The sequence below is a fragment of the Micropterus salmoides genome, unplaced genomic scaffold (assembly GCF_014851395.1).
Source record: "Micropterus salmoides isolate LMB-PRFRI ecotype aquatic unplaced genomic scaffold, ASM1485139v1 Ms_hic_scaffold_9, whole genome shotgun sequence".
Classification (NCBI taxonomy): domain Eukaryota; kingdom Metazoa; phylum Chordata; class Actinopteri; order Centrarchiformes; family Centrarchidae; genus Micropterus; species Micropterus salmoides.
The window spans coordinates 14,568,411-14,592,023 of record NW_024044681.1 but is presented as its reverse complement, the minus strand read 5'-3'; the positions used below and the strand labels follow the sequence as shown (position 1 = coordinate 14,592,023).

At 41.1% G+C, this 23,613-nt stretch overlaps 1 protein-coding gene across 3 annotated transcripts in view; it reads right to left on the bottom strand.

Moving 5' to 3' along the window:
• The window catches only part of larp1 (La ribonucleoprotein 1, translational regulator), a 57,028-nt gene that overhangs the window by 3,843 nt on the left and 29,572 nt on the right, over window positions 1–23,613 (bottom strand). The window contains exons 4-20 of one of the 3 annotated variants that reach the window (XM_038707952.1): window positions 22,031–22,102; window positions 19,107–19,272; window positions 15,484–15,618; window positions 14,825–14,974; window positions 9,500–9,662; window positions 7,982–8,126; window positions 6,925–7,099; window positions 6,165–6,343; window positions 5,718–5,816; window positions 4,952–5,278; window positions 2,730–2,853; window positions 1,937–2,142; window positions 1,706–1,812; window positions 1,221–1,378; window positions 855–999; window positions 462–571; window positions 195–322 (exon numbers count right to left, since the gene is read on the bottom strand). In XM_038707952.1, coding sequence (XP_038563880.1) covers window positions 195–322; window positions 462–571; window positions 855–999; window positions 1,221–1,378; window positions 1,706–1,812; window positions 1,937–2,142; window positions 2,730–2,853; window positions 4,952–5,278; window positions 5,718–5,816; window positions 6,165–6,343; window positions 6,925–7,099; window positions 7,982–8,126; window positions 9,500–9,662; window positions 14,825–14,974; window positions 15,484–15,618; window positions 19,107–19,272; window positions 22,031–22,102 — 2,589 coding nt within the window. The remainder of the gene's footprint in view (window positions 1–194; window positions 323–461; window positions 572–854; window positions 1,000–1,220; window positions 1,379–1,705; window positions 1,813–1,936; window positions 2,143–2,729; window positions 2,854–4,951; window positions 5,279–5,717; window positions 5,817–6,164; window positions 6,344–6,924; window positions 7,100–7,981; window positions 8,127–9,499; window positions 9,663–14,824; window positions 14,975–15,483; window positions 15,619–19,106; window positions 19,273–22,030; window positions 22,103–23,613) is intronic. The other 2 variants (XM_038707953.1, XM_038707954.1) reach the window with 2 other exon arrangements.

Here is a 23,613-nt window from a genome sequence, read left to right as displayed (position 1 = left end):
TTTCTCTTTGAATAAAAAACTACCCCTGCTAAAGCTAACACGAAAAAAAACATTGGTTGGCCATTTTTTTAATTCAAACTTTTAACACACGTGGCATGTGCTCCAGTGGAAACCTCCGTGAGCTAAGGTATCTTTTCAGGCTCTATGATTCGTACCGGTCAGCCTTTTCAAACCCCGAAGTATATTCTACTTACATCAATTCTGAAATCTTCCAGACGTTTAAACTTGCTCAGGTGCTCCTGCAGCTTGGGGTCGATCTCCAAGGTCTTGGTTTTAGAGTATTTAAGGTAGGCCCAGAACTTTTCCAGTCCATAAAGCTGGCCTAAGGACAGAATGCAAAAAATTAAAGCAAGTTAATCCCGATTGATTAGGCGAGTCTGTAAGTGCCTCCCAGCTGAGATGTATTTGTGTTGTTAACAACTATATTCTGGTTCTGATCTGTTCTTTTGGGGATTTCTCACCAGCCTCGTAGTCTTTGATGGTCTCCTCCTGGAAGTCCTTAAAGATGTCTGGCCTGAACTTCCTCTCTAGACCATAGCTGTAGTACCTGAACAGACACTCCAAACCGTATCTGCAACACAAACAAACACAAACAAAACTGAACATTAGAAAACGAAGTGTTTTGGACACAGCTTACATCCAAAACTCTACACATTCTATTAATTATGAGAACTGAGATTAAATTAAAAATCAATGAGCCAAAGGTTTATATCAGCCAATTACAAATGACTCAGCTGGTGGTCTATTAAGAATGGCGATCATAAAATAGAGAAAGCAACCAAGTAAATGTAAACTCTATGGCTGTATCTACACCTGCCTTTAAAAAAAAGTCCATCACTGGTTAATACTCTTACCTGTATCCCTCTTTTCCGTCCTCGACCACCAGCTGTTTGAACTCCTCGTACATCTTCCTGTTAAAGTGATCTCGTAGGAAAAAGGACCAGAAGCGGAAGAGCGTGTTCATCTCCTGTGACTGCCCGATTCCCAGCCGCTTTCGCTCTGTGATTGGTCAAGAGGAGTGGGATAAAATGGACAGGATTACTTAAAAAAAAAAATCTCCGTTCATCTTTTTTTTTTACACCACAAAAAAAAAAAAAAAAGACCAAGACATCATGTATCCCTTTATCTTACTAAATACTGCAGAAAAGTCCCTGACCAGGATTTTAATAATTTTTGAAGACTTAATAAAATAGAAAAGGAAGAAGAAAACGTGCGTGTACCATTTAGGCAGCGCCGGCGGTACTTGTGGTAAACGTGTTGCGTGAAGCCATTCTCCTTGAGCAGCTCATGAGATGGGTGCTGGAACTTGGGGAGGGACTGAGGCGTGCAGCCAATGTTGCCAGGGACTGGGGTGCCCTCTGAGGGGCTGGCGTTCGAGCTGAGGGGGAGAAAGGCGGAGGAGGGGATGGAGAACGGAGAGGACAAGCACATCAAATATTAGAAGTCCTGAGTCTGAGGTCATTTTCTGCCATTTTACTTTACAGTCATTAAATATATAAACCCTACATTTAAAAAAGTCTAACATTAGGGAGGGATGGGTATGATAACGGTAATAAGAAACTAAATGTGATCCCTTGAAGAATAGAACTAAGAATAAAACCACGTTCATCACCTAAATGCAGAGAAACTAAATACTGTAATATAATATGTTTTACTAAAATCTTGTAATGTCTAAAGGAAGAGTGTTTAGGGCAGAGAGTCTCACCTGACAGAGGCAGTACGGGAGCGATGCTCTCTGGAGTCCATCACCCAGCCAACATGACACTCCATTGGTGGATTAGAGCTGTGTCGAGTCTTCCTCTTCCTGGGCGTCTGAAAGGTTACAGAGAATATGAACATGTTTAGGTTAACTAAACAAATGTTTAGTGAGTGTGTTTTGTATCCCCTAAAATCTTAAAGCCCAAAGGATTTCACCCTCACACGGTGGCCATCTTACCTTGGCATCTACAGGCCGGCTCTCCTTCACCACTGGGTAGAAACGCGGCGTCATGGTTGAGTCCTTCCGGTGAGGCGTGCGTGGCGTGCGTGGCGTCCGGGCACTGCGGTAGTTGGGCGAGTCAGGCACGGTAGTTGGGAGCGAGCGAGCTATTGAGGAGGGCTCAGGAGCTCCAAAGAGTTTGTTCGCCAAAGCGTCTGTGGGGACTGAGGTCAAGGGAGCAAGAGATTAGTTGTGGAGCAGGAAAAAGCAGCACTGCTCAGACTTTATATGGCTTCTAAAACATAAAGCCTGTTCTAATCAACAGACCTAAAAAGTAACTCAATATGCTTCACTTTAATCTCAGCAATCCTGAAATGAAACTTTTGAAAGTCATTAAAAGGAGGCAGAACATCAGTGATCTAATAGCTTCATTTATTTCTCAGTGTGAACACACTGCGTCACAGGGCTCATGATTGATGATGGACTAAAGTGAGCAGTAAAACCACAGTTGTTACCACTTGAATAGAATGACAAGAGCAGGGTGAGCAGCCAAGAATTACCACTGCCACTGAATGTGTCATGATGGGGAGCTCAATGAAAGTGAAAAGTGCAAGCTGCCAGAGACAATCCTTCTCATTGCTTCCAAAAGCCTGACAGAAGAGTGTGACCTCTGCTCTATGACACAACTATGGCTAACAATGATGACTCAGTGATACAACAGCTTCAGTTACCAGTGTACCTCATGTGAAGACAGAAAGTTCATACATCATACATCTGTATTATTTGTTTTTGTGTTTTTCCGTGTCCTTACTTTGCTGGGGTCGTGGGGGGCCTGGGGGGACTTCCTGGTTGGGGTCGACAGGGGGTTCAGGGGTCAGGCAGTCGAACTCTTCACGGGTGATCAGGTGGACCTTCTTGAAGTTCTCCACCTCTTGCTGTAAAAAGGTGAGAAAACGGGCGTTAATATGACAACCTCTTCTTCCTGCAACTCTGATAATAAAGATCTGTAGATTGTCAATTTTAAAGGCTAAATGATAAATAATAAAAATTCACAAGGAGGGATAGGCTTTTGTTGGAAATTTAAATGCACACGGTGAAACGTGCCAAAAATTAAGCTCAGTACACATGACAGAATTTCACTGACAAAAACACTAAATCACTAAAAAAAGAAACATAATAACACTCCTGAAACAAAAACAATGCAAGGCCTTCCCTTCATTAACACGTTAACGTGGATCATCAACAGACCTTATCTGCAGTAATCTGGGGATTGAGACGCAGCAGCAAAACATGGCTACCAAAAACACCCTTTTCACCCTCATGTTGACGCCTTTTACTGTTTGACACAAGTACACCAACCAGCTGGGTTACATCAACACACAAACCCTGAATTTCCCACGAGTGAAGTCCTCTTAACAACAAAACAGTTCCTGCTCTTCCTAAAATTGCAGCTCGAATTAAAATCTTACGCACAACCAGTCTCATGTACCAGTCGCTGAACGTTTGATTATTTCCCCCAGATTTTAATTTGTGACTCACACTCGCCCCTTCATGCAACCAGGTATCTTCAGATTTTTGAGCGTCCATCTTTGTCTCCCCCCCTGCAGACCGTCAGCTCGACCCCTCAGGCAGAGGCCTTGTGTGTGGGGTTTATTTATAAACAAGCGTCCTCTGTTCCACGAGCAGCTGGACGAGTGCTGGCGAGCACGTGAAACTCCCACAATGACTTCAACAATGCCACAATGGTGCAGCAATGACAACAAAAACAAAACAAAACAAACTTTCTGTTCTGTGTCGGGTTTCCATATCCAGAAACAGCTCTAACTGAAGAAGAATAAATCTACTCATCATCTGGTCTTGGGCAGAAAAACCTCCAATATGACAATGACGTAACGTGGAAGCCGTCAGAAGAGCCTGCTTTGAGTTACATATCACTACACGTTGTGTTATTTGATTGTGTTGCCCTCAGATACATATCAAGTGATCACAAAACTCTCCACTGACACTTCTTCTTATTGTCATCAATGGAAAGGGCTAATGATTTTTGTTTTATATGACAAAAATCTGCAACTTCTGTTAATTTTGCTGATTGAATATAAAATGTCAAAATCAGATGTTAAAAACAATTTCAGCACAAATATACTTATTTAAAAGAGGATAGTTTAGCCTAATCAGCCTATTCATAACCCTCCAATTTTAGCTCTTTCACTTTCAATTACCAGAAAAATGTTCTGAGCTGCCAACATCGAAAGAGGCTTCTCTCTACTGTAAATCTGGTCATCAGTGTCTGCAAAACACATACCTTTTGGATCGGTGGTTAAACAAAATTAAGAGACTGTAGACTGAAAAGACAGTGATGTCAAAAATATTTTGCAAACTGTATTTCTCAATGGTGGTCTAATTAAGTCTAGTGCCCGTTTTTTTATCTTATTGTTGGAACTCTGGCTAAAGCTATGTTTAATATATATCTATTACTATATCTAGGGCTGGGCGATATCGCCAAAAAGTATCGATCATTATCACAATAAATATCAAATCATTATGTCTTCAAGTTCAAAGGCTGATTTTTGCTCCGGAATAAAAGCTGAAGACGGTTAATCGTGGTTTTAAACTTTTCTTTATGGTCAGAACACAACATATTTTTTTTTAAATTAAGTAAAATATTTTTCCTCAACACACTAAATATCTGAATAGAAAAATGAAGTGCTAATTCGTTCGTGATTTAAATCAACCAATTATTTGAACATTTGTTATATTGTTATAGAGGAAAATTATATTACGATAATTGTCACTATTGTATTATTGCCCAGCCCCAAATATAATAACTGGCACCTACCCCCAACTGTACTGAAGTTTTCCTTTACTGTGAAGTTATGGAAACTAACCGTAACATTTTAAAGTTTTTAGGCTTAGAGACGCTATACCGGCTTGATTAACGGGTCTCTCAGCCTACCACACACAGCAGTAATGGTAGAATCAAACAACAAAAAAATAATTAATCATTCATGGGTCAACCATTAAAAATGACCTCACCTTGATGGTGGCGTACTCGGGCTCATACGTGTCGTCCCACAGGTCCTGCTCATAGTAGAAGAGCCCATCGTTGATCACCTTGACCAGCTCGCTGCTCAGCTTGGCACGTGATGTGTGGTGTCCCGTGCGGTCGCCCCCAGGGTGCTTCCTCAGGTAGGGCGGCGTCTGTGTCACAATCAAGATCTTGTTGACGTCTTGGTCGTCAATCTCACCGTCCGTTTCCTCGTCCGACCAATCGGTGAAGGTGTTGCGACGCCCGTCCATCTGCTCCATCTCCTCGTCGAACATAAAGTCGAGCTCCTCCGGTTCGTCCTGCTCCGCTCCGTCCTGATCAGAGTTAAAAATCAAAACAAAATGACATTAGAAGGTGTTGGCGGATTATGTGTTTTCATTGTTTAACCTTGTTTGATCACTTGTAATTACTATATTCAATTGGGAAAATTAAGACTAAATAAATGGCCACTTGTATGAGGTGTATCGAAAAGACATAAAACACGCCTGCACATTGCAAAGTGCAAGAAATACCAACTATCAATCAATTGATTATTGATCTTAAGAAAATGAAAAAGGACAATACTTTTTAGTCAAAGTCATTAATCAAGCAAAATGCCAAATATTGTTTGTATCAATATTCTCAAATGTCTATTTTATATCCTGAAACTGAAAAAACGAGTTTTTAGATGGCAAAATGAGCAGTGTAGTGCAATTTTGTTTCTAGAAGAATAAAAATTAAGAAACCCTTTAAAAAACACATCGTCTTACTCACCTTATTTCCTGAGGTAGCAGGGGCGGGCGAGGGTCCAGGCTGGGGCACCGGGGAGCGATTAAAGTCATCTTTTTCCTTCTGCTGCTGCAACGAGGGGGCCTACATCAGTCGACCAACAAAGACCACATAGAAGAAGGGAGGAGCAGGAGGAGGAGGCGGCGGCAGTGGGTATGAAGAGGAGTGAATGGATGGAGGAGTGGATACAGACATGAAAAGTTAAGAAGATGATGAGGAGAGGGTAAATTGATTTAACAGTTTAAATAGCTTTTTTTGAAAGACAGATGTGTTGAATGTAAAAGAGTAAATGATTCAGCACTAATTGTTTTAAAATCAATGATAAAGAATTTATTTACGACGTTAAAAGGCACTTTTCTCTGATTTTACAGCAACACATGTTTCTGCTGGCAAGGCATCGTGATCATATGAGTGAGTGGCCCTGAAGTTCACCTCTTCACTGACCTTGGGTCTGGCCGGGGAGGGTCTTGGCCTCTTCTTAACCTCAATCCAGGACTCAGAGTCCAGGTCGGGGAGGCTGGCGGAGAGGCCCTTGGGCATCGTCTTGAGGTTAGAGGTGTCTGATTCAGTCCTGATCTTTTGCTTTACTGGTGTGGAGGCCCTGGGAGACCCTGTAGCAGACACGGTCACAAAGAACATTTGAAATGACTACATGTAGCAAAGATTTATTTTGCAAATTATGTCTTATGAGAGATTTGAAACATCATATTATTAAGCAGCATTTTTGTGTTGCTTTCTCTGTCCTAGAGTTATTTTAAGAACTTTATCCAGTTTGTTATTAAATGTGTCTCTTCATTATACTCCCACACAAAAAAAAGCTGTTTTTAATGGTCAATCATAGCCTATAGCTTTTCATTATCCATTATCATTATCCATTCAAATCTGTTGTTTATCTATAAATTTAGCTCATGATAGTAGTTACAAATAATGATGCCTGTGCATCGCTTTGTACGATGTATAGGCCTACAGCCTACGTCAGCTGGTTAATTTGCCTAATCTTCGCAGTTCTTTAGACCACGTTGGAAATGCACACAACAATGGGCTGAAGGAACCTTTTAGTTCCTTGAAAAGGGCTCTGGGGACGTAAAAGTCCTGGGTACTTTTGGTCGAAACACAGCTTAAGGCAGATCACTGCAGTTGAGTGAAGAAGAATGTTTTTGACCCATATTTCAGTTCCATTATCAGTGTTCACCTGTGGGCTCCTCGGTCATCTGCCTCGGGATAAACTCGGGGCAGTTGATGAGCTGAGAGAAGTCGGTGTGTGTTTGGTTAGGCATGTTCAGGCCCGGCAGAGGCCACTTCTCTGGGTCCACCTTCCGACGGATCTTCATGTCGATCACTTCCACTTCCTTACTGTCCTTCAAAGCCTGACAGGAGAGATGATGGGTCAGTTTGTCCGTGCGGTAGAACTACAGTCTCTGCATAAAGTATCTCACTGATGTAGCATTAGCCAATGTGATTTCATGTATTCAGATTGAGGGATTTGTGGATCTCCTCATACCTGGTGAAATAAGTTTGCTGTATTGCTCCTTTCTGTTGTTACGGTCTTCTTGCACTTACATATTACCGTGGTTTGTTGACAATCATGCTGCACTTCACTGAATTTAATGTGCTTATTTTTATTCTTCAGTTACGCAAAGAGCTCAGGAAAGAATAACTCATTATGAGCATCAAATGTAATTAGAATTGCGGGCATGTTTTTACGCAGATCGCTTTACAGCTCTCATCCCCAGCAGGTGGATTAAATAGTAACTTAGCTTTTCAATGCATGCTAAAATCACGCATCTCCTATCACCTTTGGTTGACCCGCTTTGCTTAACAAATACGCTTATTTTCTTTCTTGTTGAGATTTAGATAAGAAGATTGATAACGCTCTCGTGTCTGTCCAGTAAATATGAAGCAACAGCCAGCAGCTGGTTAGCTTAGCACAAATAAGAGTATTTTCCCAAAATGTCAAGCTACTCCTTTAAATTAAAGTTTTAAGACACGTTTCCTGAAGCATTATACTTCTTATTCAGATTTGTCTTACTCTCTAGCGCAGATGAATTACTGTTACAAAAGCTAAAGATGCGATTACCTTTTTAATACTTTGTTTTCAATTTACATCTGTCGGAGAATTTTGTAAAGTGTTTTAACTAGAAGTTGAACGGAATTAACTTTGGGTAGAAAATAAGTGTTCACCTCAGTTATCTTTCTCACGCTGCACTGGTTACTCAAGACGAATCAGTGAGTAAAAGAAATGTGCTTACTTCAAGAATGAGATTGACATCAGTGGTTAGGGCCTGTACTCTGTGGAAACTGGCGACTAGTCCGATTGGCAGGAAGCCCTCCTGATCCATCTTCCTCCTCAGGAAGAAGTCCCGCTCCAGGTTGTCCAGGCTGAAGTAATACTCACTACAGGCGGCAGAGAAACAGGGAACCACATGATCAGCAGTATCCAGTATATACTGACAAACAAGCTGTTTGTTGCCATTTTCTCACTTTTCCTTTGCATCCAACATTGGAGATACTAAGACGCAAGGAAAGGCCAAAGTGAGGGAAACAAAAAGACAACAACAGATTATACAGACAAAGAGACCACATGGGACTGCAGTGTCCAGTAAAAACACTGGAAACAGACTTCGTTTTCAAGTATTTCACATGTAACCAAATACCTTTCCAAGGAACTAATCAAACACAGAATATCTGACAGATTTCAGGAGTAACTTAATATAGATTTAAACTGAAGGGGGCACAGAGTCCACACAAGGAAACCGTTAAGCTTCTTCAGTTGGGTGCCAAATAAGTACCGCTTCAACAAACAGCGTTTTAACTGCCAAATTTTCGCTGCAAACCAAATCCAGACTTCTTAACAGGAATTGATGAGCAGAAGCCGAATTGATCAAATCTAAACAATACACCACCCCCATCGACCATCTCATAGGGTTCTGCAATGTTCAACAATTTAAATGACATTTCATGCCAACCTAATACCCTTTCACAGTCAAACTGCTCGAAGAATGACAGAAAACCAATAGGAACTCCAACGCCTACAAGTGTTTATTAAGTACATAAATTTATTGACATTATCACATTTTTGTCAGTACTTCCCAGCAGTAAATAATAATAATAATTCCTAGCAATATAATTAATCAATTAACGTGACCTGGACACAGCTCCCTGGCAGAAAACGGATGGACGGATTAACCAATTAAAAACAAATTAAGTAATTAATTTAACATTTTGCTAAAATCAACACTTGCCCATTATGAGATGACGACTTTTCCACTGGTGAACCGGTGGGATTTTTAAATTTTTTTTATTATGAATAACATACATCAATGCTTTTCAAGACTTTTCAAGATTAGATCTAAACAGCTTGCACATATGGCAACCTTGTAGTCTGAAGTGTAGTCAGGTAAGAAGTTCATCATCTTGTCCTCGAAAGATGAACAGCTGGACAAATTAATGATTATTATTAATTATTTTATCCTTTTCCTAGTCACACTAGAGCTAATAATATAGTAAATAAATAAAAACTTAAAATGTGCCTGTGTCTCTGTGAAATATCAGACAGTGACTGAGTATTATTTTCTCGCTTTATTAGCTTCAATGCTGAGATCAGAGTTGTGAAAAGTTCTCCCCATTGAGGTTTAGTCAGAGAAGAGACATGAAGAGCTCATCACTTCTACAGCACGTCTGCACGTTAGAGCTGACTGCACACCAATCTAGTATTTGTTCCCTTGTTCAGTGCCGTCTTGTTCCTGCAAGAGAGAAGCTAAACTTACATCTGCCTCTTGATGTAGTCCTTCAGCAGGTCCTGATCGACAGAGTAAAGGTCGTTGCTGCTCATGTTGTCGTAGTAGTAGGTCACCGTGTTGCCAAACTTCTGGCCGAAGGATCCGTCTTTCATATCATAGGACTTGTAGCCGTAGTGGTAGTCATAGTGGCCTTGAGAGGACAGAACAGTCAGTTAGAAGGACAGACAAGAGATCCTGCCCTCAAATTCAAGCCTTTCTGTTCAAGTTGAGATGCCACAGAAACTAATAATGAATTTCTGACAACACATAACAGCTGTTTGAACATTCTGACTCTACAGAATATTTCAATTTTATTAAAACCAGTTACCATTAACCAAACCATACAATGGGTTAATATTTGATGGTCAGAGTTGACATTGTGTTTGCTAAATTATACCATTTTTTTATTTAGCCAGGAGCACTTCCATTTTGGATTAATTTAAACACAGATAAATTACCTAGATTTATTAAGCTTTGTGTCTAACCATTCCTTTATTGACAGCTTTCGCTCCTGTCTGACAAAAAAGCAAATTTGAGAAGTTGTGTGACACAGAACACAACAGGAGACAGAGACCAAATTAAAGTTCACAGTAGAAATAAAACTGCAATCAAATATCTCTTTTAGTAGAATATTAGAGAGTATACTTAAATATACATCCAAGTTGTATTTGAAAAAGTATAAAAGACCTCTCACAAAAAACATAAAAACACCACAGAGGCCGAATGTAGTCACTGACAAATACAAAGTGTGTGAATGTACACGAGCATGTAGGAGCACACAGACACGAGAGCCAAGTCAATACACAAAGACAAAGTTCATCTGCTCAGCATTAACTCTGACCGTTTCTTCAGTGCTGCTGAAAGTCAAAAACGTGTCCTCAAGGAGACGGGAGGGACGTAAAACTAGACTTAATGGACGACCACTCTTATTCCTTCCTCCGGGTTGTTTGTAATCTTTATTTTCCTCTCACGCTTTTCTTCCCTCTTATAAAACTCAAAAAAGGTACCAGTAGTTTCTCTACTTCAGCCTGGGGAGGGGAGTGAGGGGGCAGCAAACAGAGAGAATAAATGAGAGAAGGGGAGATGGTAAGGGAAGACAATGCGTAGATACAGAGAGCGGACGTCAGGAGGAGAGAGGGAGCATACTGCCAAAACCAACAGGCCTTCGGGGAAACCTGCTTCTGCTGCTGAATCCAAGGCCTTTCCTCAATCCAACACTCTCTGGTTGTTATTGCACTTTTGTTTTCACTGAGTGGGGCCAGTTCAGGGTCTCCAACCACCCAGTTTGAGAGCAACGTCGGCCCAAACAACCAAAACTACATGCAACACAAAACGTTATATTTCATTCAGATTGTTACAGCTCCTCGAACTATTACTAATTAACATGTTATATCTTCTTTTTAATACATGGAAGTTACTGCACTGCAGTAATTACACTACAAAACACCCCATAAAACCACAAGTCGCTGTTTTCACATGTCTTTTGGACATTAAAGAGCAACAGAATGTGTGATGTGTCCATTGCCGCTGGACAAAATGTTATGGTTTGTTGCAGGAGTGTTGCTCTGAGTGCCTTGCTGCTTGTCCCAGGGGATGGGTCTTATTACCAGTGTGTAAACGGCTGTAAGTGCTTACCTTCTGCCTGGTTTATTGTAGTCTGTAGTATTTCTTATCTTTATTGGCTCAGGTTTTCGGCAGAGTTAACAGTATATTTAATGTTTTAAATTCAAATTCATCTTCAGCACTGCTTCACTGAATATAGTTTATTTCTGTTTACCTTTTTATGATTGCTTCTGTATTACTGTATATTATCTGCTACATGGCAGAAGGGAGTCACACTTAATTTCACTTTACAACCTGCTGTAATGTGACAAATAAACCTACGTTCTATATATTATTAGCAAGTAGCTCACCCCGGTTTGGGATCGGCTCATCTACTGTGGGTCCAAACAGGACTTTAAGTGACCAATATACTACTTTACATTTTGGGTTGTCCAACTATCCAACTCTTGACACCACAACAAAAACAGTCTCCAAACGCAGCGCGTGTAGACGCAGCGACCAGTTTTTGTTTTTTTTTAACGGAAACTCGTCTAATTATGTTCACCTTTGACAGAAATACATTAATCAATAGTGAAAAAGAAAATGCGGGGACTGGACTGAGTGCAGCAGATCTGGAAACGATAACTAGCAACGGCATCTCCCAACAAAACAAGCGGACAAGCCGGAGGTAACATTGGAGAAGGAAGAGAGGAAAGCGAGCAGGGAGAAGAGTGCAACTAAAGAAGTTTGGACCAAAGGCTTTCCCACTCCCCCGCCTACCCCTGGCTAATGTCCGGTCGTTGGAGAGTAAAACTGAGAAAGTAAGACTAAGGCTACGTTCAGACTGCAGGCCTTAATGCTCAATTCCAATTTTTTCCCCAGATCTGATTTTTTTTGCTTGACAGTTCACATTATAGATTAAATGTGGCCCACATCAGACTCCAGTGTGAACTGTCCGCGACCTGAAAGTGACCCGCATGCGCAGAAGAATAACACCATGTCACACGCAGCACGCTGTTGCAGGCAGGAGAAGTAAACAAGGAGCAACATACCTCCGGTTAGCTCGCGGGAGACTCCCGTTTTTTAGTGTCCTCTCACGGGTCACATTTCTCCCGAATTATGACAAGTGTTCACAACTTTCAGTTCTTTTCTTTAGGGTTTCTGGCGCTGTGTACAACATAACTGCTCCACAACTCACTCCGTCCGGCTCTCTCTCTCTTCCCACTGTGTCCGCTTGGACAAGTAGCATGCACGTAACTCACAGAGCTTGCGGTCCGGTGGATTTTAGGTATAAGAAAGGGAATTTGTGAGCAAATGATAGCAAGGTAGAGAAGGAAGAGAGCCACAATTATGGCTTTTTGTGGAGCTTTTTCATTCAGCGCTGCTACGTCTACAGCAGAACAACTACTCTACAGTGACTTCAAAGTCGCATCAAATGCGACTCAAGTGTCCAGACTGAGGTCACATTTAAAAAGATCCGATCTGTATCGGATTTGGACCACATACGGAAGTGGCCCAATTCCGAAGTATAAAAGATCGGATTCCATGTGACTTGGCCTGTTCACACTGTCATAAAAAGATCAGATCCGAGTCACATAAGGGCAAAAAAAAAATCGGATTTGAGTCACATTGGCCTGCAGTCTGAACATAGCCTAAGGTTCGCTGAGCAATGGGAAAGCAGAGACTGCTGTGCCCTCATCTTCACAGAGACCTGGCTGCATAGCAGCGTACCTGAGGAAGCTGTCACACTTGACGTGAGGAGTTTATTCGCAGACAGGAAATTAGAGCCCCGGTAAGACGAGGGGAGGAGGACTGTGTTTCTACATAAATAATGCTTGGTGCTCAAATGCAGCTGAAGTGGATAGACAATGTTTACCAGATCTGGAATTTTTAATGTTGAGATGTCAGCCATACTATCTGCCCAGAGAATACTCCAGTGTTTGTTTACATTACTCCAGATGCAAATTCAAGAAGTGCACTACAGGAACTGTATGTCATCAGCAGTCACATGACAAAACAACCTGATTGTGTTTTTATTGTTGCTGGTGATTTTAATCTCAGAACAGTATTATCTAAATTCCACCAGCATGTCCACATCCCCACCAGAGGAACAAACACACTGGACCACGTCTACACCAACCTTCCTGGCAGCTACAGAGCCCTCCCCCGTCCCCATTTTGGTCTATCAGACCATATTTCTCTGCTTCTACAGCCAACTTACACCCAACTGATTAAAAGGTTCAAGCCAACAACTAAAACAGTCAAAGTGTGGACAGATGATGCTACAGCAGCTCTACAGGACTGTTTTGAGAGCACAAATTGGAGTATGTTCAGAGAGGCCGCCACCCAGGAGAACCACATCAACCTTGAGGACTATTATAAAACCTATTTCCTTATTGTAATAATCAAATTATTATAATTCATACAAATTATGACATCATACAACAGCAAATGTGTTGTTGATGTGGTGTCTAAATCAGTGGTGCTGAGGTGGAGCAGGTGAATAGTTTCAGCTTCCTGGGAATCAGCATCACAGAGAACCTGACCACAGTCATCTCACATCTCCACGCTGGTGAAGAAAGAAAACAACTCAACTACTGTATTTCTTGAGGAAGCTTAAGAAGGCCAAATTCCCATGCCTAGTTCTTGTCAGCTTTTACAGAGAAGCAATCGAAAGCATCCTGACTGGAAACATCAAAAACTGGCAAGCGATGTGCACGGCCCAGGACCGGAGGGCTCTGCAGCGGGTGATTAAAATTGCTCAGAAGATCATTGGTACCCATCTCCCGAGCATCAGTGATATCGGTGAGGTGCCTACGCAGAGCCCAAAGGATACTAAAGGACAGTACGCAACCCAGCCACAGCCTGTTCACCCTGTTGCCTTCTAGGAAGAGAGAGAGAAGTTTCAGCTGCCGCACCACCAGACCGCAGAGCAGCTTTTTCCCCCAAGCTATCAGACTCTCAAACTAATTGATCCTCAGCACTGCTCCATTGATTATAGTTTATTTCGGTTAAAAAAAGCTACAAGAGCTACAAACTCAATTTCACCCTACAAACCTACCTACAACATGTGGCATGCTTAACTACTCAACCAGCTGTGCCTAGTTTGGGAAGTGTCCATATCTCAAGGACTGCGATGCGATTGGTTGCAAGATGAGCAAGATGTTATGCAATACAAATTATCAACAGTATATTGAGGTTTCTAAGTTTCTTAATCAAGGAAATGTACCCATCATTAATGTTTTATTTTTAGCTTCAATGCTGAGATCAGAGTTGTGAAAAGTTCTCTTCATTGATTTGTTTAGTCAGAGAAGAGACATGAAAAGCTCATCACTTCTACAGCACGTGTGCGTATTAGAGCATGAGATGTACAGTACAGAAAGTGTGTGCTCATGGTCACAAGCCCATAGTACACTGTTAATATATAAGCTTGTTTTTACTCTGTTTCAGTTTGTATGTACTGTCACTTGTTAATGTTTGAGTCACAATGACACATTCTTGCACATTTGTTACACTGATAAGTAAATGAAGTGGAACTAAGAAATGTTTCCAGTGGTGACAAAGACAAGCAGCACTGTGGTGAAATCCACACCAGCACCTTTGTGAGCCAGTATTGTTTGAGGAAACAAAGAAAAAGGACGATGGCCACATAAAGGCCAAGAAAAGAAAGTTCTCTTCCTCAAACATCTTTAGGACAGAAAACTGGTGGTTTTAGTGTTTTACTTTTGTTTCTTTCAGTACAGAAAAAAAAAATAAATAAATAACACATACCTCTCCCACCCCTGCCTCGTCCCCGGCCTCTTCCTCTTCCACGTCCGCGACCTCTGAACCCTCCGCGGAACGGTGCTCCCTCGCTCTTCACACTGGAAACCTCGTCGTGGTCGTCACGCCATTCCCGCTCGTACTTTTGACTGTGCCAGTCTGCAGGAAAACCAACAAGCTTACCGTCAGCACAAACATATCACCACAGAACAAAGATCCTATCAAGTGGAGTTTGAAGCAAACACAGTTGAAAAGCCAGACAGAACTTTCAGCAACTGATAGAAAGTTGACATAGTTCCTTTAACTTCAATCTTTCACACAAACAAGCAGATCACGTCTTCTTAGCTGCCACACATTTCATTTCCTCAGTGAATTTAAGAAACCAAGGTATTTTTAGTACTGTGTACTTTTAAAGAGCTGAGCTATCAAAGCAGAAGTAGCACATTAGTAAGACCACACTGATCTCTCAACATCCTGCAGCTGAGTCATGCACGCTGTCTCAACCAATGCGTACCAACACATCAGCTACAGATGCAGTAACAGGTATATCCAGGGCAACAAATTCAAATCTGCTGTCACATGCTATCACAAGTCAGTAACCTGAACAGAAGCTGCCCCACGTTGGCTCGCAGTGATGCCACTTATGAGTGATGACATCACAGACTGACCTTTGAGGTCGTTCCTGGCATTGGGAGGCAGGCGGGGGTTTTCATTCTGTCTGCTGTTGTTCCTGGAGGCCGAGCGCTCCCTGGGACCCTCGGACTTCACCTCGATCATCAGGGGAACCCACTTCTGCTTGTTTCCTGTTTGTAAACGACATGGAGAGGCAATACAGTGAGAAAAGAAAAACATGAATTCATTTAAATTCCTTAGTCTGTATTTCAGTTTTGACTGTCTGCAGGAATCACCTGAAACTTTTCATAAAATGTGTTTTTTATGAAAAAGACTTTTTAATGCTCCAGAACTCTGCAAAAATCTCAGTGTTTCCCATACGTTCATTTATTTGTGGCGGCCCGCCACAATATCAACAGCCACAGATTGATTTTCGATTTTTTTTTTTTTTACTAGGCCTATTTAAAATTGTATTTGATTGCAGAGCACCGTCTCTTTCTCTTTCGCACTCACCCGTCCCTCTCTCTCTCGCTCTCTCTCCCTCATGAACACAGCTGCACAAATCTGTCCAACACAACGCTGTCAATGTCAGAGACCCAGCTTTAAAAAGTTATTAGCAAGCATGTAAGGAGCCTAGTTAATAAGGAGAGCTAAGTTAACCTGGGTTTTCGAGGCTAGCACGCTGTATATAGCTGGTGGTAGTCAATATCGACTGCACGTGCACAACTTTCAACTATATGAATTACAAAGGTTAAAGTCCCCATGAAATCCAAATTGATGTTAATTAGTTTTTATTGCATATGCCTTACACTACTACCGTAATACTACCGTACTGTCTGCCGGATCCCTATCTGCACAAGTGCAAAGTGGTCCTGTCTGTCAAAGAAGGTTACCACAAATGTGCCTGTTCATAATTACTTGTGTGTTGTTGTCTGTTCTCATCTCAGCGCGTCAAATACTTACGCTTTCAGAAAGGCCGACAAAGCGTTATTTTATCATAGTATTTGATGCAAAGGTACCATTTAGTGTCTGTATGAGACGCCCCCGGGCGTGTCTGTATGAGATGCCCTGTCTAGACCGGAAGCGCTAGTAGCTAGCTAGGTAGCTAGCTATGTTAGTATAAAAAGGCACTGACAGCTTCCCAAAGCCCATTACCCTACCATCACAGGGGTGTGCCTAAACCCCAAGTCAGTGATTGCATGTCGACCAGCTAACCCTATAGCTGCTAGCTACTTTGCTAGATTGTTGTCATTATTAGGAAAAATGTACTGTTGAATAAGGCTTTTCATATCTTAAGTATATTCCTATTACATCACAGTGAACAGTTTAATCTCCAGTGATTAAAAAACATTGTTTTCTTGATTTGAAAGATTTAGTTGGATCATTTTGAATAGGCAGATTTGCGGTAATCTTCTTTGACTGACAGAACAACTTTTGCGCATGTGCAGAACGGATCCGGCAGGCAGTACGGATTTGGCACTGACAATAAACACTTCTTTATTAACTGATTTTGGTGAAACTGGATCATATTGGATCATATTTAATAGAGAATATTTTTTGGTTCTCCCCCTGATGTCCCCGGCTGCCCTGCCTCAACCATCTGTGATTTACAGAGTTTGGTGATGAACAGATAACGTTAGCTTTACTTGTTGCTATAGTTACAGCTAACTGCTACTAGCTGTTAGCTAACTCTGCCTGGACTGTGAGCTTGGAGCACTGGGGGATTGTTAGTGTTTACACTTCTAATATTACTCAACCCATGGAGGTTTGCAGGCCGGGGGGTTTGTAAAGTTTGTGGCCAGGGGCGGGGGACCCAGCAGGGAGTGATGGCGGGTAGTGGCTCCTGGAACAGGCGGTGGAGCCAGGGCAAGCGGGCAATGACAGCGTTCAACAGCCTCCCAGTAAATACAGCCTGAACAGGACCAAACACAGCCTCAAAGACCAAAAGGGAATACAGTACCGAGGGGATTTAACGTTAGTGAGCGTCAGAATGGACAGATAGTGGTTTAGCAAAAACTAAAGCTAAGTGCCGCTAACTATCTGTCTGCAGCAAGTTAGCTCGGTCAGGCTGCTAGCGGCCCTATTAGCGGACTACGGTCCCGGGGGTTCCAAGACCCAAGAAAACCACCTCGGTACTGTATTCCCTCTCGTCAAACTGGCCTCTGTCGGTCTTGGATGATGTGTTTGGTCCCAGCTGCTGTGTTATTAATTTAATTGATGACCCCCTCCTAGTCATACTGCTTTTTTTCTACATTTCTGTTTCTCTGTTAAAGTTTTAATTTTTTTTAATAAAGCAGCCAAACAACCAACATAACTGTACTTTAAGGTCGTAAAAAATTAAAGGCAATTTTTGTTAATTGATTTAAACCCTTAAGAAGTATTAATCGCTTGCAAATACCCAAAGTATAAATATATATTGGGAGATAAATTATTTGTTAAAGTTTTCCCCCACTCATCTACTTTCAAAAGTTTACCAGACAGATGTGCCACATTGTGCCGTTTCACCAATAAAAGACTCCGCAGCAGAGTCTGCCACAGTACCTCTGCTGGCCAGCAGGGTGCATCAGTGGTCCACTCTATAAAACATCTGGCTGTAGGGGTGGTGTGGGGAAGAGTTTGTGACACAGACCAAATGCAATGGGAGAGGGGGAAATGACAGGCAGTTTTAAGCAACGTGGCCCTATGACTATCTGCTGACTGAGAAGGTAAAGGGACCACAGTAGACACAACATGTAAAATACTGCTACAATAATATCAAAATCACCGCACTACAGGTTATATTGCAACAGATCTTTGGAAAGCAGCAATGTGAGAAAACGGTCCAAAATTTTTAACCAGCAGCCACAATGCTGATCGTTGCAATTAATCTAGCTTTGGCACCCCTCAAACTGATCATCATACTCAAAAAAGCCCAACATCCCAATTCTTAATTAGTCAGGGGCCGACCAATTTAGAGTTTAAATGAGACTCGGCCCTGCACGAGTGTTCAAGTGATTTTTGTTTTGTGTGTTTTCGTGCTTCAATGCCGAGATCAGAGTTGTGAAAGGTTCTCTTCATTGATGTTTAGTCAGAGAAGAGACATGAAGAGCTCATCATTTCTACAGCACGTCTGCAGGTTACGTCTTACTGTCTCCAATCAATGTAAGAAAAGTTTTGGTTTTATTGTCTTAAACAAAACCGATTTGATATTAGAATATTTAGAAGGTATACGCTTGTGGTCGTCAGTCTAAAGCGCCCTGTACGTATGTGAACTTGTTTCCCTTTCATAATTTGTATGAATTATAATAATTTGATTATTACAATAAGGAAATAGTTATCTCAACTGTCTATACTTTCTGGCTTAGGCTGATATTTGCTATTAAAAGATTCTTACAACTAATGTGGCAAAACCTGGCCTGAGAATGGTGGCAGTGTTCGTCACATCGATCAAAAATCCCCTGTATGGTGGCCATTTTGTGACATTTCCAACAAAGGCCGGTGTACTTCAGTTCATCTTGAAGTTGAATGTGAGTTAACTACAGTCAGCAAGGTAACTATTGACAGATGTTAAAACATGCTGAGGTTTAGCATTAAACATATAAGTCTGTTTGGATGCTAACATTAGCATATGCTGCTGATTAGTACTTGTCAGTTTGCATTTTAGCTTGCTAACAAGGCCAACTGTCTGATCCATAGTAACCTTTTTTCTTCGGTCCGTTCTTCTGGGAGTCGTCATCACCGTTCTTCTCCTCTCCAGAGTCGTCGGACTTGGCCTTCAGGTTCTCCTTGCTTTCCTCGATGATCTCTCTCTTCTCCTTAGACTCCTTCTTTGTCGTTGTCGTCGTTGATGTCTTCTTAGGAGGAGCCTGGAGAGGAAACAAGTTGAGACACAGAGAGACATTTAGAAAAGAGCTGTAGAAGCCATGAGGTCCATCAAAGGAGACTTAAGACCTATTCAAACAAGAGAAGAATTATTTGCACAGAACCTGCTACAAATATTAGTTTTTGGTTAAACATGCACAAGAGTACAGTCAGGCGATAGACCACTCACCTTACCCCTCCCCCTAACAGTGATGGTCAAATATGTTCAGTCAACTCAGTTTACTTTTACTTGATTAGCTAGCTAGCTACAGCTGAAAAAAGCTGCTAACGACATTTGGTATCATTTCATCCAGCTAGAAATAAGTGATTGCTTTTGTCCACCTCTGTAAAATGAAGGGCAGACTACTTCAAAATTTATTAGGAATTAAGCTTGCTAAATCTGCATAGTAACAGTAACTGAGGGTGGCGTGGGGTGGGGTTTAGCGAACAGTCGCATGGTTCAAATTACTGTGTTTCCTGGGCAATATCATAAACTGAGCATATATAGCACTGGGGAAAAACTTTGTCCAGCAGTTACTGCGCTCATTTATATATTCTATTAACTACACTCTTAACTTCAAATGTAGCATTTATGATCTGTAATAAAGGCGTAAAATAAATCCAATGAGTGGATTTGAAAAAAATAATGTTAAGGAACACTACACTCAACAGTATAGTTTGTGGTATAAACTGGTATCAGTATATAAAAACATTTTCCGTTCAGAATGTTTTATACTCAGATCAATCAAATTGTTTGAGAAGCATTTTATCCATTCAGGTTGAAATTGCAAATACTACCTCCTCAGGGCCACAATAAAATTGACCAGGACAAAGCAGATTTTGCATGTGGTTTCGACTTTCCGGTATCACGCCTCATTTTAGTGTTTGATTGCAGCAGAGCAACAAGAGTACAACCACTATCCTCCAGCCAAGCCTTAGTCAACACAGTAACGGACACAGGGTAGTGCACCCTACATGAATTGCCTTTGCTGGTTATCTTTGCTCCCAGAGCTGATATCGGAGTTTATTCAAATCAAACAGACTTCAGGCGTTCATCTGTGCTACGGCAGCTCAGCTATCAGCAACACACATATCTGCGAAGTCTGCAGCTCCTGAGGTGTTTGCATAGAGTAATGCAAAATGTTCAACTCAAGTAGAGTATTTACTAGACGTACGACTAAACCCATTCTGTCCTCATACCTCGACAATGCTCAGCCTTCAAGCTGTCATGTCACAAACTAATCTAAATCACACTGAACATGCTACACATCGTTAGATCGGTTAGATTCTCCACAGTTCATGTAACAGAAATAACAAGCCCCAAAGTCTAATTCATATAGATTTACCAGTGTAACCGGCATGGTCCAAGAGATGATTCTGTCCACATACACACAGCTTGACATGCTCGGCCTTCAAGTTGTCACGTCACAAACTAATCTAAATCACACTGAACTAAAAAGACCCACTTCAAACGTGCACTGTACACTGTACCGTGCACTGTTCTTCATAACATTGTTAAGAGTGATTCTCAAACATCAAACAGCGAGGGAGGTACAAGCAATTCTGTTACTGTTACAAACTTTCCAAATGTGCAAATTATAATCCTTTATTTTAAAAAACATTTTTTAAATAATTGTGATTAGACTGTTGGAGTAATAATTTTAGAAAGACATTTCAGAACTAACTAAAGTAAGCATTTGTAATGACAGGCTGCAGTGCTTAAGATCATTGACCTTCCTACTTTTGGTTGTTTGCAGGGTTAAGACTGATAAATCAGTCTGCACTGACATGTGAGGGTTTTTAATTTACTGTACCAGTGATGGATTATAAAACTTGTTTATTGAAGCCTTAATTTGTGGGAATGAGGGATGCTCACCCCTGCTTCTCACTAGCGAATATCATAATAAAATGTCTCATCGGTTTCATCAGATGGTGAATTCTGCTGCCCATTTATAATGTCTGCACAAGCACAGTGACATATCTAATTCCTAAATGCTCACATGCTGTATGTAAAAGCATGTACATACTTTGTGTGAAAAAGGTCTAATAAAGAAAGTGAATATCAGCAATGAGAAGATCAAATCCAAAAACACTGTCAACATCTGTAGGCAACAAAGGCATGTCAAAACTTTTTATTTTGTCCCAAAAGACTGCCTGATTTTAATTTCTACATTCTCAAAGAATTCATGAAACTTGAGCTAAAGAAGGAACATGAGTGATGCAGTCAGGCTTTCGACATAACACAGAAATAGAGACATCTAATGATAGCTGGAGTTGCTGATTCATGCTTGTTAGGGTTCACTATAAACATATGTATTGTGTAGAGCAAAAATTTGTTCAATTTTCAGTTACCAACTGGACATAAAAAAAACGAAACACCCCAGTTTTATAGAGCAAGTTCAATTGTGATATATGGACTACTTGGAAGTGTATGCTTATTTCTCATTTATTGTATGAATATGATATGATGGTTGTTTGATGTTGCCGTTATTATGTTAATCCTTGACATTTTGTAGATATGCGTGACCTGGTATCCCCAGTTGCAGATGACTAAGCAGGGCTAATATTAGAAAGCTAGGCTAACTAGCGTTCACTTTTTTAAAATCCAAACTTTGAGTATGACTAAATAGGCTTTAACTGACTATGACATTGTTTGAGGTTTCTTTCTTAGTGTGGTGTTGGATTTTTAGATGTTTAATTTGTTAGAGGTATCAGAAGTAGGTAGGCAGGCTGCAGATTTCATAGGCTGCTTGTTGAACTTACAGTGAATCTCCATGAGTCTCTGACCTGCCTGACAGTCGGCGGGCAGGACACGGTCCGTGTCACTGCCTCAATCTGAACAGAGGGAGGGAAGAGCAGTTTAGAGAAGACAACGAGGTGGACCATGATGTACACACACACACACACACACACACACACACAGTTTATAGAAAATGTACACATGGGTGTACAAACAGATGACCAAACTCTACTGCTAAGCAGTTTCAAACGGACATGAGTGGGGAGTCTTAACACTTGTCTCAGCTCCGCCCAAGTCATCTTTTATTCCTCATCCCCTGCAGTTACATCTGGTCATTTTGTGCCACGTGGGAGTGAAAAAACGTAATCATTGCCTCTTGAAAAGCTCTTCTTTGTTGTTCTGCTCTGCTCCAACAACATAAGGGCATTATGCTTCTTCCAGTTCCCATCAAACACACTGAAAATGCCAAGTAGATGCTGCCCAAGCTGTGGATAATAAGAAGCATCTACTGCGTCTACTGAGCTCCCTCTGGGGTTTATAAAGTCCATCCCATATCATCTCAATGGCTTAGTGGCTAATGTTGTGTCATCAGGACAGGCATAATTGTGTTTGGTTTATTGCTTTGCATATTGCACAGGTGGGAATAAGAGCTGATTATTTTTAGTAAGAACACAAGTGTGAAATGAACCATTGGGGTAGGTGACCTCAGGTGATTGGTGGAGAGTGTTTTCAGAATAAATAACGACAGGTGGTATAACGGCTAAGAAAATGTCGACAGTAAAGCGGAGATCAGAGGGACGCCGACTCATTCTTCTTCTTCCACCACAGGAAGATACTGATGAAGCTTCTGTTCCAGTCACTTTCACAACAACAACAGGGAAGCGACGGAACACGGCTGCAGTTACAGTATAAACCAACACGAAACCAACACTACACTGACAATCTTTCCAATCTGGACACAAAACAGACAACACAATGGGGTGATAATCTAAAAGACAGCAAAGGCACAACAGCCTGTCCTACACCACACACTGTGGACTCAACACAGCCATGCACTGGTATGTGACCTTTCCCCCCCCCAGGACAGTTAAGGAAGAGTTAGCGTCTTATTTAATGCCTGTGTGCAGCACTTACAAGTAGACACTTTGCCTTCTACATCAGTTATTGTATACAGTTATTGTATTAAGATAAAATATCTTGAACTATTCTTTAAAAAGGGTAAGCTCACCAAAATAAGATTAAAGCTGTACTTTATACTGTTTAATATTCATTGTCAATGAATCTATCAGTTCATTTCCCATTTAATCGATTATTGCTCATTTAATCTAGGGCTGCAAGTAACGATTGTTTTCATTATCAATTGATCTTCCAATTATTTTCTTAAATAATCTACAGTTTTCCTTAACTAGGGGTGTAACGGTACACAAAAACCACAGTTCGGTATGTACCTCGGTTTTGAAGTCACAGTTCGGTTTATTTTCGGTATAGTAAGGGGAAAAAAAATGGAAACATTAAATTGCTGCTGGTTTATTATGAACTTTTGCAAACATCCAAATTAGTTTACAAACTTTCAAATTACACATAATATATAAATTATATAAAATAA